Raw genomic sequence first — 16888 nt, 5'->3', positions numbered from 1 at the left:
GGTATGATTCTCTAGTTCAAGGCTAAAAAAAATTTCTTCAGAACATCTTTCATCTAACTCAGTTATATCATCATGAACGATGTTGACTTCGATACTGATATGATATCAGACGTAACCGAACCGGAAAGAGGAAAGCAAATAATCAAGCGATCGTATTGATTGATTTAACGTAATTTACTCTTGCAATATAACAAGATCATTATTTTTTCGCTGATCATCTACCTTTTCGCTGACTTGTACTTGCGGCAAATTCTTTCCTGGAAAGAGCAAATTGGAATGAGCACGTCCAGGCTCCATTTTATCGATTGCCGCATGCATTTCGCAGAGAGGTTGTCGATTCAACTGAAACTGTACATCAACGAAAATTTCACCAGTACCAGGTAAATTCAAGTCTGACCACAATTGAGAGCAAAGCTTTAGAATGATGCAAACTCTGTCGACACTTTCTACAGGTGCCTCGTACACTTTATTTGAAGTACTGCCAGTTTCCTTAAGCCATACGGACCGTACATTTCTAAAGACGAGTCGACTTGCTGCATTGTCTGGTTGGAGGGATTCATTTTCTTGAAATATCATCTCACCAAAACATTCGCCATCCCTTGCAAAAATAATACCACCTCTCGCGATACTTGTCTTCACTTTCAATGGGACTCCCTGAAAGGAAAAACTAGGGAAAAAGGGGATTTCCAATAATAGTTTATACATTCGTTGACCCCTTGCTAACTGTCTCTTTTCTTCATACTTCGGAAACTTAGTGAAGAGAAAGTTCACGCGGTGAAAGGTTGATGTTACAAAACACTCACAAAACTGAAACCTATATTTATCATTACATTGTTAAGCAGTTTTTCTACCTGTTATAGCCTTCGTTTCGGTTTGTCTACGTCGTGATCGAACTTCCCATGAACATGAACAACAGATGCCGAGAAAAAGCCATTCTCAGCGGGGCCTAACGCAATTCATAAACTGTGAAACCAGTAAGTGAGTAATTCGAAATATATTAGCAAGCAAACCAAGCGATAGCTAGCCTATTATATATTTGTAAAAACTGGAGCACAGTTATTGAATTTCTAGCCTTCTGATTGGCTGAGCAGAGCCGGGTTATGAGCTTGAAATCTAGCTCCGAGCTCACCAACTTCTAAAAATATCGTCAGCGACGTGAAAGAAAATTTCTCTGAGCGAGCGGTGAAGAAATGGCTGGAAAAGCCGTTGTGCCCGAGAGCTTTACAAGTAAAAAAATAAAAGAACTTAAAAAAAAAAATGCTACTCCCATATCCACCAAAAACAGCCACTTATTCGGTATGAAAATATTTCAATTTATTATTTATTATCCAACTACACTTAGACGAGTACAAATAACGCCATAGACGAGAACAAATATCACGCGGTATTTGTACTCGTCTATTGTAGAGTACCGATTAAACAGGTTTTCTCGCATCGCGCAAGCGAAGAATTGGATTGTAGTTACGAAAAAAAAAAAAAGAGTGGCGGACAATTTGAATCATATTTCCGACAACGAAGAGTCAGAATGGCTGGCAAATATAGGTCAAAGTTTATTAGCTAAATCGAACGAAGAAAAACAGCTTGACGACCAGAAAATTTCTTCATTTATTGAAGAAAATAGAAACAGCAACACGACAACGCGCCAATTCCGTTCCGCTTCGCATACTTCTGTCACGCACTTCCCGTAAATAAATATTCGCGAAATTCGCCCGCACTGAGATAACAGTTTGGCGTGTTGGATAATAAATAGCTTATTAGACGTTTTGTTGTGAAGTATCGCTGAGTATTTTTACTCGTTATTTGTATTTTGACTCGCCCTACAGGCTCGTAAAAAATACTCAGCGATACTACGCAACTAAACGTCTAATAAGATATATGTATTTAACGGAAAATTTAGCACTTATTATTTGCTAAATGCACGATGGGATCTGTTCGCATTTGTCAAACCACATAAATGCTAGTCGGTTCAGTCACCTTTTTTTTTGTGTTTTAACTAAAACCGTATTCTACACAGGCTGGCTGATGATGAGATAATTATTACCGACTCAGCGCTTCAAGCCGCGTTGGTTAGTTATCATCTCACATTAGGCGCGCCCTTGCAGAGCAGTTGTTACATATTTTAAATCAAGTAACCAAGCGCATATATCTGTACCTTGAAACTGCCATTTTCATAAAAAGCTCTTCGGTAAATAATAGTTGGTGCATCACTCTCCGGTAGTTTTCTTGTGTTAGGTCTCCGTTAGTTATTTGCACAGTAACAATATTCTCAATCCTTTCAGGCAGCTGGTAACGTTTCAGCAACTCTTCATCTGTTCCGGCGTTCTCTGTTGGTCTGATTACGTCCACTGATCCCTCCTTCCATATGGTTGGACTCAATTTGAGCTTTTTTCTGTGCTCTGAGATTTTCTTTAAGTCATCCTCTCTTGCTATGTCTACGTTTAATCCTTGCAATAAGTGCGGCTTTTTTCCAAAGTCAAACTTAAGGCATTGTGGAAACGTTTGATCGGACGTTGTGGTATCAAATGAAACGGTGACAACAACTTTCATTTGGCCCTCTTTCTTCTCTGGATAACTGGGAAGCGTGAAAGACCAACGCTCTTTAGGCGTTGAATGAAATATTTCCTTATCTTCAAGAAAGCCTTTAACGTCAGCAAGTCGATAACACTCGTGGTACTGATGAAGAAGGTCAATTTGGCGCAGCCTCCCAACCTCACCAATCTGAGTTTGTTAGTGACAGAATTTTGTTAACTAAGTAACCAAATATAAACGAACATCCAAATAAACAAAAACCCATAATAAGACAAACGTATTTTAGATTTTGAAGTAAAATAACTGATAAACCGGTAAATCCATAAAAAAATTGAAGCATATTGTATCTGGTTTACTTTCATTTCATAAAAGCAGTAGAAAGCACTTTTATCAATTTAAAGGCGTAATAGCCAATGCGGAATACTCAGAGCAAACGCGAAAAGTTTGTAAATCACTTGAATACCTTCGCAGGAAACAAATGGAATTTTTGATCAGGGCACCTTTGTCAAATGGTTCTATAAAAAGCACGACAACAAGCAGATCTTTTTGCTGCAGAAACTGGTCGGAAATAGTCTGCTCCTAACGTTAAGTAGAATGCAATGTTCACGGAGTGTGTTTAACCGAATTGGATATATTGCCTTGAATTAACTCATCAAGTTTGTTAGATGACTTTGTGGCATGGTTGGCATACTACTAAGAAGAAGGATTTTACTGATTTACCTTGAATGTTACGTTGAAGACCCAATCAAATGTGTAGTTGACGTCATCGTCATCACTTGGGTTTATCTTAACCACACAGGGTTTATCACATGAGACTGTGACACCGGGGAGACTGTAAGCCATCTACCAAAGAACCCAAAATAGCATTTGAATCATGAGAAGACAGATGTTAATAGGAAGGATTCGAGTTTCCAATTTGTTTAAAACAAAAACCTTATAAGACAGTGATTGAATGATAAAGCTTCTGTCTCAATATTTCTTTCACTTTCTTCAGTTTCTTGGAGTCATTTCTAACGATTCAGTAGTTATTGTAAATAAGCAAAGGACAAATGCATTTCATTTAGGGGGTTGCTCTTCCTTATCTACTGTAATGTGGCTGCTGCTGCTTTTCAGACATGAAAGTGAATGATGATGATGACAATGATGTTGGTAATGATATCAGTGATTGTGATAATGACAATGACAACATTGGTTAGTCTTTCCTCCTTGCCAAACAACTCATTTACGTTGCTGGTTTAATTGCATTGCTCTTCGCACCTCGCTTCTTGTCAGGACTTTATTCCTTTTTCCCCTTTCACTATCAAGTCCTTCCTCGCAGTCATTTTGCTTGTCCTCATTCTTAGATTCCTTCCATGATTTAAGTTCCTCGTTGCCATGAGCATAAGGACAAGATATTCCATTCCTGCATATTCGACGAGACTTCCACCTTTATAGAATTTAAAGAAACGTCATTAGAGAAAGTATTAGAGCAACACCGTCCTGGCGCTAGTCCTTATGCATCTGCGGTGAGTACACAGCATTTAATCTGCTTTATACTATACATTTCTCTAAAGTTGGTGGTCATCTCTAGAAAAAAACAGCACTATCATAAAGGAGGCCTTAACTAAAATAATATAAAAGGAAAAGGCGAGGCCTTTAAAGAACGCTTGATGGAAGCTGAGATAGTTAGTGCCTTCAATTTGCGCTACAGAAGCAAAGGGCTGTTCTGAGATCGAAATTCGAAGGACCGATAATCGTTGACCTTGAACATGCAACAAATGTCCATTGCTTCTCACGATCTATGATTCAAATTTCTTTGAGAATAATTTTAGGATTAATTTACCATTTACACAACTGAATCTTCCCTTGATGAACACCCACTGGAGGAGGCCTTGGCTTAGTGGCTATTAATTCGGGACTGATGAACGATCCCAAAGTGAGTTCCTGAGGCCTAGGAAATTTTTCAAGGTAATCTTTCTTTTCCAGCCTTTCGCTCTTAGACGTCCTTAGACGGGAAACGTTATCTGAAAAGAAAGTATAAAGTTAATTCCAGCAATCAAGTGATATGCAAAATACATTCTCATGGCATAGTTACCTCAGAAATTGAAATCAAAAGCTCTGTGAGCTAACTCGTATCATATATTATAAAAAACTGGATCATTGGATAGTGCAATTCAAGACTTTTTATTGGCTTAGCCATTATGGTATATGAGCCAATATACCATAATCTGATATCTGTACATTGTAACATCCGGTTTCTTCCTACAAAATAAAGTCGAGAATATTTGCCTAATATCTTGAGGGCCTTTTTTTTTTAATAAAACAGTTATTCCACTCGCGCTTGTTGGATAATTGTTAATTGTCTGATTGATGAGAGATCAGGTGGGCCATATAAAGTTTCTTAAACCTGTTAAATGTATTTATTTTTTCCAATGCCAAGGGGACAGTTTCCCATATAACAGAAGCAGAGTACTTAAAAGTAAATTTGCCTTTGTTTGTTCTGACTTGTGGTCGGTGGAAATTAAGTTTGGCGGATTGTCTGGTGTTATAGGAGTGGACAGCTGTTATAGGTATTAAAAAATTATGGAAAATTGCAGGAATAGTTGTTGGATTGTTATATAGTTTAAATGCAAGTAGGCGGATTTTGAATCTCACAACATTTTCAAATTTTAAAATTTCAAGGATTTGGTAGTAAGGGGAAGAGGGTTCCCGTTTGTTTGCAAAAAAGATACTTCGGATGCATTTATTTTGTTTAGTACTGATCTTCTATAAATTAGTCTGATAAGTGTGGCTCCAACACATTGCACCATAATTAAGATAAGGGTAAATAAGTGCATAATACAGTTGTCTTAGCATCTTTAAATTTAGGTAATTCCGCAATTGGTAGAAGATTCCAAGGTTTTTTAGTCAGTTTGCTTTGTACATGCGCTATTTAAGTTTTCCAATTCAAATGTTCATCTAAATGCCTAAATATTTGATACTAGCTTTACGATCAATGTTTGAAATATTAATATTGTGTATAGTTGGCTTCTGTGGAGCTGTTATTATCATAAAGTTTGTTTTCTTCATGTTGATAGACATAAGATTATATATGCATAAGATTATCAAAATGTTGCCTCCTTTTTATGCTTATACTGTCTAGTTAAGATTTGTTTGGCATAAGCGTAAGGATAAGCATAAGCAAAATACTTTCAGGCAATCAGTAAGCACTATACTACTTATACCAACCATGTCCCTATTTAACATAACATCGACTGAGCGCTTGTGCTCAGGTTTATGTGGCAGCTGTGCCCACCTGCGCGTTAGCTTGTTATATTTATGCTTATGCTTGTGTTGCAACTGAGTACCACGCTTGAAGCCTGTTTCGCACTTCTGAGATAATTATTAGCACGAGGATGAAAACAAATACAAGGATGTTCACACTAATAACATACGCATACACAGTACGAGTTACACCATTGAAGAAACAGCATATCGATTGATTGAACTTATGCTTGAGCTTATTTCATTGCAGTTCGCACTTGTGAACCACTTTCAAACGTCGATACAGCTCCAGGAATACCAAAAAAGCCTCATACAAGTCACTTTACGAGCGGTTGGCCGTGAGCGACAATTCAATATCGGACTATCGGCGAGCAGCGACTCGAGTCGTCTGAGCCCGCGGTTGAAATAACCAAAAGATCAGCGTTTTAAATGTAAAATTAATATTTAGATAAAGTTTTATGAAAATGTAGTGTTGTGCCTGAGTGGCCTTCCGGTAAAAAGCAATACGGTAGATAACGTTCTCAGGGAAGCGACGTAGGTGGTTCAAATCTGCCGCACTCGAGTAAAACTTGCGTTTTGCTAGACTTCCTTTCTTTGTTTTCTTTTTCGAACACAATAATCATTTTTCTGGATATATACATTCAAAAATAGAAGTATTGCCGCGATAAATGAAATATACGCTGCAAGAGAAAAAGGTGTATTCGGAGATTGGGCAAACTTTAATTCACAAATGAAAAACCTATACTTTTTTACTCTTTCAAGATTATCATTGGCTTCTTTTTCACCCCAACACTATTCTTAGGAACAAAGGTCGCCATTTCGTTTGGTTATCACTCGCCGAAAACTATCAAATGCATTCAAAAGTCTAAAATAGAAAAAAGGTTGCAGGAATCGACCAACCGAGCGATCCTACAACTCGCTCTTGGGCATGCACGCAATTCACGAGTTAAAAAGGATGATAGATAAAGAAATCGATATCATTATCTAACTGTGCTTCGTAGGGCACAAATAACGCCCAAAACGGGTACAAATATCATGCGGTATTTGTACTCCAGAGAACTGGTTCGCCGGGTTTTCTCGCATTGCGCGAGCGACGAATTGGATTGAAATTACGAAAAAATGGCGGACAATTTAAATGATTTTTCTGACGACAAAGAGTCAGAATGGCCAGCGAATAGTTAAATCGAACGGAGAAGTGCAGTTAGACGACAATGAAATTTCATCATTTATTGAAGAAAATACCGCGCCAATTCCGTTCCGCTTTGCACACTTCTGCCGCGCACTCCCCGTAAATAAACATCCGCGAAATTCGCCCCCACTGAAATACCAATTTGGCGTGTTGAATAATAGATCCCTTATTAAATGTTTTGTTGTGTAGTATCGCTGAGTGATTTCACTCGTTATTTGTATTTTGACCGGCTCTCAAGGCTCGTCAAAATACGGCCAGCAAAACTCGCAAAAATACTCAGCGATACTACACAACAAAACGTTTAATAAGATGTATTCACGAACTGAATGAATTGTTAGATTGAAATTGACAAAGTTTACATTTGGATGAACTCACCGCACTGTCTCGCAGATATTTTCGGCTTCGTCTGATTTTTGCTTTTGACAGATAAGGACGGAAAATGCCAGTCCCGGTCAAAAGTCTCTTTAGCATTCGATTGACTGCCGTATTTTTTACAACCCTCCTTGTTTGGCTCTTGAGGAATGCTTTTAGTGACATATTTGCGATGATCGACGTCTCCCTCCTTGGTCTGCACCAATAACCTTCTTTCCTTTAAAAGACTGGAATCCTCCTCCTGTTCAATTTTACCATCCTTATCCTTGGGTCTTCTGGATCTGTCTATCAATTTCCGTCGTTTTGGTATTGCACCTGATGCAACATCCGCTGTGGAGATCGAGTAAATAAACATATTCAGCTTTGTAGCACATTCTCTGAGGCTGTCGAAGACTTGCAACTCGCAACAATACACTTCCAATTATTACAAGTCTGATACTGGTAGATACATCGTTGAAATATGATGCATAGTAATGACTATTTATAAAAACAACAACAACAAGACCAAAATAGATATTTTTTAGTGAGACAACGAATTTCTGCAATCCCTGATAGTTTGCTATTGTCTCATTTCACAAGTTTTATTAATAGGATGTTAAATTGTAACTGATGTAATCGTAACTGGGTAGACCTCGTGTTTCAGCTTCTTTATCGCTTTTCTCCATTTTGGAGCTTGTCACTCCCGTGTTGGGCAGAAAAATTGAAATGAAATCAGAATTTAACGCAAATCGAGCTTATTGTAAGTGGAAAGGATGCAGCTGTCGATCCCAGTTATCTATCGAGGTTTCATAATAACAGGAGCGCCAGGATTACCACGCGAATAAGAATAAATCAAATAAATAACTTAATAAATGAAAGCCACATGCTAATCTATCGCTTTTGAAAGGCAACAAAGTAATTGGCAGTGTTCCACTCGGATTTAGTCTTGATATCTCCTGCAGTTGGTTAGAGTACTCCACAGGTATCCGATCCTGTGCAAATCATGTTCACAGTTTACCAAAGAAACTCAAAGTGTGCCCTCAAAATTTTTAGTATTTGCGATATAAATATGTTTCAGACGTGTCTCTGGTGTTATCATATTTCTGTTTCTGGTGTTATCATATTTCTGTTTCTGAGCCAACAATTGTTTGGGTATTGGATACCTGATTCGTCATCATAATTAGGAGTTGCCTGTTCTCCATCTAACTTCTTAGGTTTCTGCAATGAAAAAATTCAATGAATTGTACATTTGTACCCACGCCCTTTGCAAGAAGACAAGTTCAGGACAAGGAGTAAGCAAAAGGCAATAGGACACATCTAACCAACCTTACATACATACATCACTATAATGATACAAGCTATAATGATGGTAAATGTGTCTTCCTAGTGGTACATGTAGATCCAATATTATAACATACATGAATAACGTTTGCATTGACTAACTCCATTCAGTTTCTAGGCGGATGCTCTATCAGGTTATAGAGGTTATAAGGGGACTGACAAGCCAGTGTTGTGAGTGCCATTATCACAATCACTATACGCAGACATTTATTTCTAAAAGCAATCAAAAGCATTTTTCTGGGCTCTGTGGCTTGAGAAAGGCACTTGGGATGTTGGGAGAACAATTGGAAAGCTCATATATCCCTCACCCTCAGCTCGTAATCTAGAAGCTTTCTTCGCGTTCTTCCAACATCCATCCGGAACAATGTGTTCCACTGCTTAATCAGCGCATCTTAAAGAAAAACTAACCTCGTCTTTCTGCTGTGCTTTACTTTCCCGATCTTTCTCAATTTTTATCTTGTAATCCTCAACCATTTGTTCCCTTTCCTATGGAAGTATTTTGATCGATTGATCAATAAATCTACCAGTAGCTTTGCCAACCATTAAGTATCTTACTTTCAGTATAGCCCATGTTTGATAAAACAATTTAGGTACATTTTTAATCATAAAAGCGGAGCGCATAATCATGTACACCGGCAACGGTTTTACGCTCCATAAGAAGAACAATTGTGATGCAGATCTAGCGGAGAACTACTTGCTTTTATTTTCCTGTAGTCTTCGTTTTTCTTCTGCTTACTGCTCTTGACCTGCATAACAAAGAAACATGACATTTGTTAGTTGTCCTTAATTAACTAGAGATCACATTTGATAACTGGGGCTGTTCTTAAGGTACTTCTAAGAACACAGATCATTTTCCTCATAGCTTCTGGCATATTTCAATTTTTGAGCGAGAGAGAAAAAACTACGAACTCGATGCAATGACTGAGCTCTCGAAATTGTATATGGAGGTGCATGAAACGTACCGATTTCTTTACAGGAATATCCGTTTCAGGTGCTGAAGCGTCTATTTTCTGAAAAGAAAGTATACTTTAGAGTGAGATGTCACGACTGATCATTAGTCGACCAATTGCGCGATCACAGAAAGAAATCTCTTATTCATGAGAGCTAGGAGTAGTAGTACAGTCGTATGGGCCAGAATATATTTAATCTAATCTACTTTTACAGCTCCAAGTGCTTCTTTCAGACTTGGTCAAGTGTGTGTTCTATAATTTCATTTGTTGCAATTTTAAATGAAATGAACTTGATAATTATCCGATATATTGGTCTTTCTTTAAAATATTTGTTACGAAAGGGCGGGTATCTCTTGAAAGCGATAGCTAGCTGTTGGTGAGATATTATGTATATCAACCTGAGGAAAGACCGTAGTTTACAAAGCTTTTCTCTTACAAACTTAAACTCTTATGAAGTAGAGGTAATAGTGAGGGCACTTTAAAGGCCGCGTCCGGAACTGTTTTTTAAATAAAGGTCAAAACAAACAAGAAGCTTAGTCTTACTATCGCCACTTCAACTTGTCCCTCGTCATTCTGGTTCCTGTAAATGATTGACAATGGCGTAACAATGAAGAAATAATCGAACAAAAAAACACATCATTATTCAGAAAGCAAACATAATGATAGGCAAATAGGCATATAGAAACTGACTGGGAACAGGCGGTACAAACAGACTTACCGACTGTTTGACTGACTGAATGAAGAAATGAACGAAAACAATGTATAAAAGAGTGAACGGATGAATGGAAGAATAGATAAATAAATGAAGGAGGGAATGAATGAATTGATGGATGAATGATTGGTTGGATAGAGGAATGGATATAGATGGGAAGCAACTTTGATTTGGCAAAATATTACACCGAATTGCACTTTAATTTGTACTTCCTAAATGCTGCAAATTACAACAACTAAGCGTCTTAATCGTTGAAAAGTTTCTATCATTAAAAGTACAAATAATCTTCAATGGAATAAGGGAAATTATCTTAAAGCGCTTTGCTAGAAGGCAGTGGAGAGATTAAGAGATTCGTGTTTCTTAACAAGAGCTAGCTTTGATAGACTTTTTCCATTTCGTTTGTTTTCAAAATTCTCGCCGGTGGTAGTATGCATGCTGAGAAACCAGTAAAACAAGATTTTCCATTATATTCTATAGTTCTAAATTGATTTCCCGATATAACCGTGAGAAAATAATAATTTTAAATAGGGATCACGCCATCCATAGTGGTGAAATTCATGAGAGCTTTTTATTTGTTTTTTCTTTCTCTGAGATTGGACTAGCCGAGTTTGAGAATTTTGATTATAATTCCTTTATGGATAGACATCTCGGAATCCTTTGCCTTCTTAACTAGTAGTAATATGTCTTATTGCTATCAACCTAGGCACTCTAAATTCGCATTCAAATCATGTTGCAGCTCAGGGATGCAGCGAGCGGTAAAGTCACATTTTGTATCATACGTACGCATTTTTGTGTTATATCGTTCGAATAATTGATGAAAATGACAGAAATAGAAATGGTCCGGAATCGAGACCTAGGGAACTCCACACTTGGAGTGGCTTTCTTGGAAAGTATTCTGTTCATACATATGATCTGACCACGAACTCCTATAAACCCTAATTTACTAAGCAGAGAAGAGTGGGTTACTAAGTCAAATGCTTTCTTTATATCAGTTTAGCATCTATAATAATGATTGATTACATCAACAAGAGCAACTATTATTGAATGGAGATGCTATCGCCAGATTGACAAGAACCTGATTTGATATCTATACTGTGCTCGAAGACTAGGACTTCAAAGACAAATGGTCGGTAAGACTGATAGTGGTCCATAATGATAATACTTATGATAATGACAATAGTAATAATACTAATACTAATAATGATAATAATAATAATAATAATAATAATAATAATAATAGTGATATTTTGAGTTGCTACGAGAGCTACGACTGGTCGAAGTCCTCCTGCATGGTATTCGCCAATCAAGCCTGGATCAGAATATGTCTCAGAGGATGTCCAAGCATTGTGGGACATACCAACTTATGGGGAGAACCAGGAACAGCAAGCTAACAGAATCGATGCAAAGATAGTGAACCATAAAAGTAAGGAAGTAGTAGTCTTGGAGATAAGTTGTCCATGGATTAAGAACAGAGGAAAGAAAGATGAAGAGAAGTCAGTAAAGTATGGTCCACTTCAATGGGAGTTACAAGAACAGTACCCTGGATATACAGTCCAGCAGCACAATATTATCATGGACGTGCTTGGGGGTTGATCAAGGACTATGGAAGAGGGATTACGGAAGTTGTTGGGAAGAAAGACAAAAGATGTGCTACGAAACATACAGAAGTGTGTAGTGTCAAGTACGTTGAACATTGCGAGGAATTTTAAGATCATAACATGAACAGTAAAACTACAAAGGAAACTTTTGAAAGGTTTAACACTATAAGAACATTATATAAGCATGAAGTTTATTCCTCGTATGAATATTAATTGGAGGGATAGTTTTAAACATTGAAGGAAATTTAAATATTGAGTTCTGTATATTAGAAGATTAATCGACTTATGTAGAGAATTTAGTTTATAAGTTTTAATAACAGTAATCTTATTCACAGAACGTGACTTAGTTGTTATGTATACTAATAATAGATTGTGAGTTAGCGATGGTATATTAGTATTAGTTGTATCTTAAATAATTTTCCATGCTAGCAAATAGGTTTTTGTATTTTTTATAAGTGCAAAGATGTGTAGTTTCATAGGTTACGCTGTGCGCCCTATGAAACTTTCTTTTCCTGGCATGCTGAAGTTCACTAAACTGTGTCATAATAATAATAATGGGGATAACAATAATAATATGATGGATTCCATTGCTCCATGACCTACAGCCCATGGCGAGGGAGTTTGGCCAGACTGCACTGAACAGTTTACAATTTTTGAAGGAAATTTTTGCAGATGCCCCCAATTTCAGAATCAAGCCCAGACCACAACATCAGGAGGTATGTTCCCTACTCTTTTGCGATAAATGTGTAGGTGATGATTGAAGCAATTAACCTAAGTGATTTATTGCAAATTTGATAAAAACTATTTCTAGTGATCACACATAGCTTCAGCAGTAACTTCAAAATTCCGGAGGATTCAACTTCAGTAAATTTCAGTGAATTTCACACTGAACCAATGGATGAAAGTATGGGTAGGGACGGAATTAAGAAAACCAAACAAAATACGAAGAAAGAACGTAGGAACTGAACAAAGAAAAAAAAGTCCACTAGACTGACGTACAAAAAAAAATGGAGTATTCAACTCACCCCTCCTTCTCCTTATTTCTGTGTTTCTTACCATGGTCCATTGCAGCACGTCTAGGACACCACCCAAACGTCTTGCGAGTTTCTCTCTAATCAACAAGGTAAAACGATGCATTTAATTTTATAAAGATAAGAGTCACGAGACTCGAGACGCTTGTTATGAGTTGAGTTCCGTTTGGATTAATAAAGTGTTCGTTCTTCTTATTTTTACTCTAATGAAAGAAAGGATGATATGGCTGAATCATGATACCATATTTCCTCTTTGATGACGAAATTTTGTTTAATTTATGACAGAGCTTAGATTGGTCTCAAGTCGAATATATTTTTGCCTGTATACCCATATAAAACTAAAACATTTTCCTGTCCTGTGAAATGGCGTCACACGGGGCGAATCCTCGCATTTAAATTTGTTAAAGGCCTTGGTTTTGAACAGCAAAAACAACGACAAAGATTTTAGTTCTCCGTAACGTTAAATTTCTATTTAAAACCGGTTGCTCCGTTTTAAGCCTTTTTTTTTTTTGCGGTTAAAGTAAAAGAACTTCAGAAATTCTCGACTAGGATTCCACAAACTGCTCGCCAAGAAGAACAGGATGGCACGTTGTTGAAGTGACAAACGAACTGGATTTTCATTTAGATATTCAAGCGTTTCACAAGTGTTTTAAGAGGAGATCCGTACAAAAGTCAAACAAAAACGAATTTTTTTGGTAAGAGTCAAAAATTCAAATTGTCTAAAGTTTTGCATACAAGTAGCTCCTAATAAGGAAAGAGAGGCTGTGAAGTTTTTTCTCTCGAAAATTGAACATTTTCGCTCGCTTCGCATTTCAAAGATATTGCGTTTAGTGAAATCTAACTAACGTGTGCTCTTTTAGGATTCAGTAGCCACGCGAAAAAACAGTGTGCTCTCTTCAGTTCCAAAAAAATGTCGGTGAAGAAAACCTCTTTTTTCATCATGCGCCATTTTTTGGAATTCATTAGTATCCGTATGTAAATTTCGAAGGAATGATCTTCAAAATGACGTAAAGATTACTCTGGGAAAATGTTTTCTCGCGACGCAGTAAACTATTTAAAATAGCACACGGAAGACATTAAATCACGCAAGATATTGATTACGTGACCAAAAAGCTAGGGTGAATTCCTGTTTTCAAAATGACTTCAGATCGAACACCTTCTTTTGTTAAGTGACAATTTCTTTTACCATTTCAATTTTGTTTTTGCAAAGATATTTTAGTCATCGTTCTATCTAGTACGATTGTGCACTAGTGCGAGTAACGATATACGATAAAGACATGTTTAATTTTCTATTTGTGCTTACCCTTGCCTTTTAACTAGCTTTCGGTAAAAACCAACAAAGTTTTTGTAAAGAATAAGAAGATGGTAAGTTTTGAGCTCGGTAAAGAAATATAGAAAGAAGTTTTCCGTTTAGTCACGAGTATGGGACAAGGAAAAAACTCTGAGACCCAATGAGGAATCGAACCTCAGACCTTTGGACTCCATGCTCCGGTGTTCTACCACTGAGCCACAGAGACTCTATGGTGAGCAAGGCCCATTACCAAGTTCATATTTTACAACAGTTTTCATTGCGAGATTTTTGGAGGAGCTAAGTGAACCAAGTGAGGGCTCGTATCACTTAGTTACTATTAATAAGACTTAATAAGCACAATTACGTAGAAAAGATATAAGAAGTCTAAATATCTATTTAGCTCCGTCTGATTTTGCCTTTAGTTTTACCCTGTTGATTTTCTCTGCTAGAGGGGAAATACTTCTCAACTACCACAATGTCTGTTCGCTTTGCTTTGTTTTGGCAAGACAATTAAATTTACAAAACTGCAAAAAAAGTCCACGTAGCTTTTCTTAACTGTCACTGCTCTTGACAACAAGTAACCTTTCGGGGCTTCTGCCGACGAACTTCAACTTCTTTGTTCAGGCTAGGTAAAAACACTGTTGCGTGTCGACAGCACTGTAATAGAGAATTCACAACTAACAGCAGCTGCAGAGACCATCAAAACGTTGTCATCCATTCCCCATTTGCCTTACATTGGCAACCCATGGCAAGGCTTGTTGGCATACCGACATAAAGCTTCTTCCTCTTAACGGTGACCCGCGAAATATCGAGTACAAATGTCAATTTACAATTTAATTTAAAATTTTAAAAGCTGAGAATTCTTAACTAATTCACAAATACAGTAATACTTGAAAAAAATTGGATGTGCGTGCAGAATAGAAATTTCAGACGCCACTTTATTCCTCATTACTTGTTGCTGGCTTTCGTTTTTCTGCTCTGATTTACTCATCGTCATCGCTTCGGTTGACCTCTTGGTGGTCGAGACTTCGCTTCGAGGCCAGATGAGAAAAAAAAATTAGAAACTTGCCTGCTTCTAAAAAATCAAAGCTGTCAAATAGTCGCTCGACGTTTTCGTCTTTCTCAGACCTCATTACTCTTAAGACAATTGCGGCATCTGCCTTTTGTCCTGTTTGTTCACCAGTTTGAAACTTAGCTATCAAGAAGTCATTTCGCTTGTCAGTGATACGAGTATCGCGGGAACGACTCTGCCTTAGGGCCCATCCCATTTCTCGGCAGTTTCTACAGATATCTGTGCAAATGCTGAAAAAAATATGAAAACGATGACGGCAATGATAACGACAATGACAATTATAATGATACCGATGATGTTGAGGATGACAAACATGAAGAAGACGATGATGACAGCTACGATGACGACCACAATGACTTTCAGTGAAGGTCAAATTTATGTCTAATAAATAAAACTGCATTTCTTTAAAAGTAACAAGCATATGTAACAAAACAATTATTGTTTCTTTTTTTTTGGGGTGACAGGGTCTATGAAACCCTACCAGAACCTAGAGGTACAAGGATGCCGGTTCTCTGAAATATAAATTTGATATCACTCAGCTAACGCCTTTGTCTCCCTCGACATCTTTTCCTTTGCCGTGGGAAGTGATCTCATCTGGTATTCTGCAGGTGTTCTGACTCCATTGCCATCCAGCGCTAAGCTCAGAACGGTGGAATGCACAAATTGTCAAGACGTTTATATCCTTTGGACTCATGCAAAAAATACCTGCCTGGCAAGGATAAGTTCACTCTTGTTCTCGACTTCGGTGAAACACGATACACTTTTATGATCCTGCACATCCTTGTTGCACGACATCAACGAAGTCACCTCAATAAATTTATTCCTGCCTCGTCGGTCACACGAGCGAGGACTTCCAACTATAAACTTAAATGAGCAAGAAGCTTTCATTGCTTTCACTCTCGCTTTTAATAAGAAACGTCAACAAACATCACAGTTTCACTCAAGCAGAAAAAAAATAACATGAGTATAAATGGAGGAAAATTCTGAGCTAAATGAATCGGATATCTAGACTCATTATTTCTTTTCCACGTATTTGTGTCCATTAAAATAACGTCGACCTACCCCACTCTTAGGTCGTAATTATTCTGCAAAAACGGGCACGACGATATGTAGCGAAATTATGCAAATTAGATCACGCAACCCTTACTGACTCCTGCTAAGGCCTCTGTAGGATGACATTTGGTGGATTTCTGTTTACTGTAGGCTAGTTAAGAGGCACGGGTTAGCAAGTTAAACAAGAAACACAAACTTAGGATTCGTATGCGAGAGACCAGCAAAGTTCTTATCAGTACACCGTTACTCGCAACGGTGCTTAATCGATCTAGACAGACCGATGGCAAAATATCTCTGCGGAAACAAACTTCAAAGGATGAAAGGCAATGTAATGTAACGAACTGGGTATAACTATGTCATTTGTATCTAAAAGAGTTCTACTGTTCGATCGTGAGTTATTTTGAAGGCAGGAATACTCCTTAACTTTTGGTCACGCAATCAGCATATTCAGCGCTCTAAGGTGCGACCATTTTGGTCGACATGGCGAGTGAAAAAAATATTTGGCGACTAAAATTCTGGCGAAAGTCG

General features: G+C 37.6%; 1 protein-coding gene across 3 annotated transcripts in view; it reads right to left on the bottom strand.

Annotated features, from left to right (window-relative positions):
• Positions 1 to 16888, bottom strand: part of LOC111346790 (3'-5' exoribonuclease HELZ2) — a 62104-nt gene that overhangs the window by 24027 nt on the left and 21189 nt on the right. For all 3 annotated transcript variants that reach the window (XM_088736290.1, XM_088736288.1, XM_088736291.1), the window contains exons 2-13: positions 12939 to 13024; positions 10147 to 10183; positions 9616 to 9663; positions 9352 to 9399; positions 9062 to 9139; positions 8476 to 8530; positions 7337 to 7663; positions 4352 to 4532; positions 3787 to 3955; positions 3250 to 3372; positions 2153 to 2718; positions 223 to 667 (exon numbers count right to left, since the gene is read on the bottom strand). In XM_088736290.1, coding sequence (XP_088592416.1) covers positions 223 to 667; positions 2153 to 2718; positions 3250 to 3372; positions 3787 to 3955; positions 4352 to 4532; positions 7337 to 7663; positions 8476 to 8530; positions 9062 to 9139; positions 9352 to 9399; positions 9616 to 9663; positions 10147 to 10183; positions 12939 to 12979 — 2118 coding nt within the window. In that variant the 5' untranslated portion in view covers positions 12980 to 13024. The remainder of the gene's footprint in view (positions 1 to 222; positions 668 to 2152; positions 2719 to 3249; positions 3373 to 3786; positions 3956 to 4351; positions 4533 to 7336; positions 7664 to 8475; positions 8531 to 9061; positions 9140 to 9351; positions 9400 to 9615; positions 9664 to 10146; positions 10184 to 12938; positions 13025 to 16888) is intronic.

This window comes from Stylophora pistillata, chromosome 10 (assembly GCF_964205215.1).
Source record: "Stylophora pistillata chromosome 10, jaStyPist1.2, whole genome shotgun sequence".
Classification (NCBI taxonomy): domain Eukaryota; kingdom Metazoa; phylum Cnidaria; class Anthozoa; order Scleractinia; family Pocilloporidae; genus Stylophora; species Stylophora pistillata.
The sequence above is the reverse complement of the archived record's forward strand: the minus strand, read 5'-3'. Positions and strand labels throughout refer to the sequence as shown.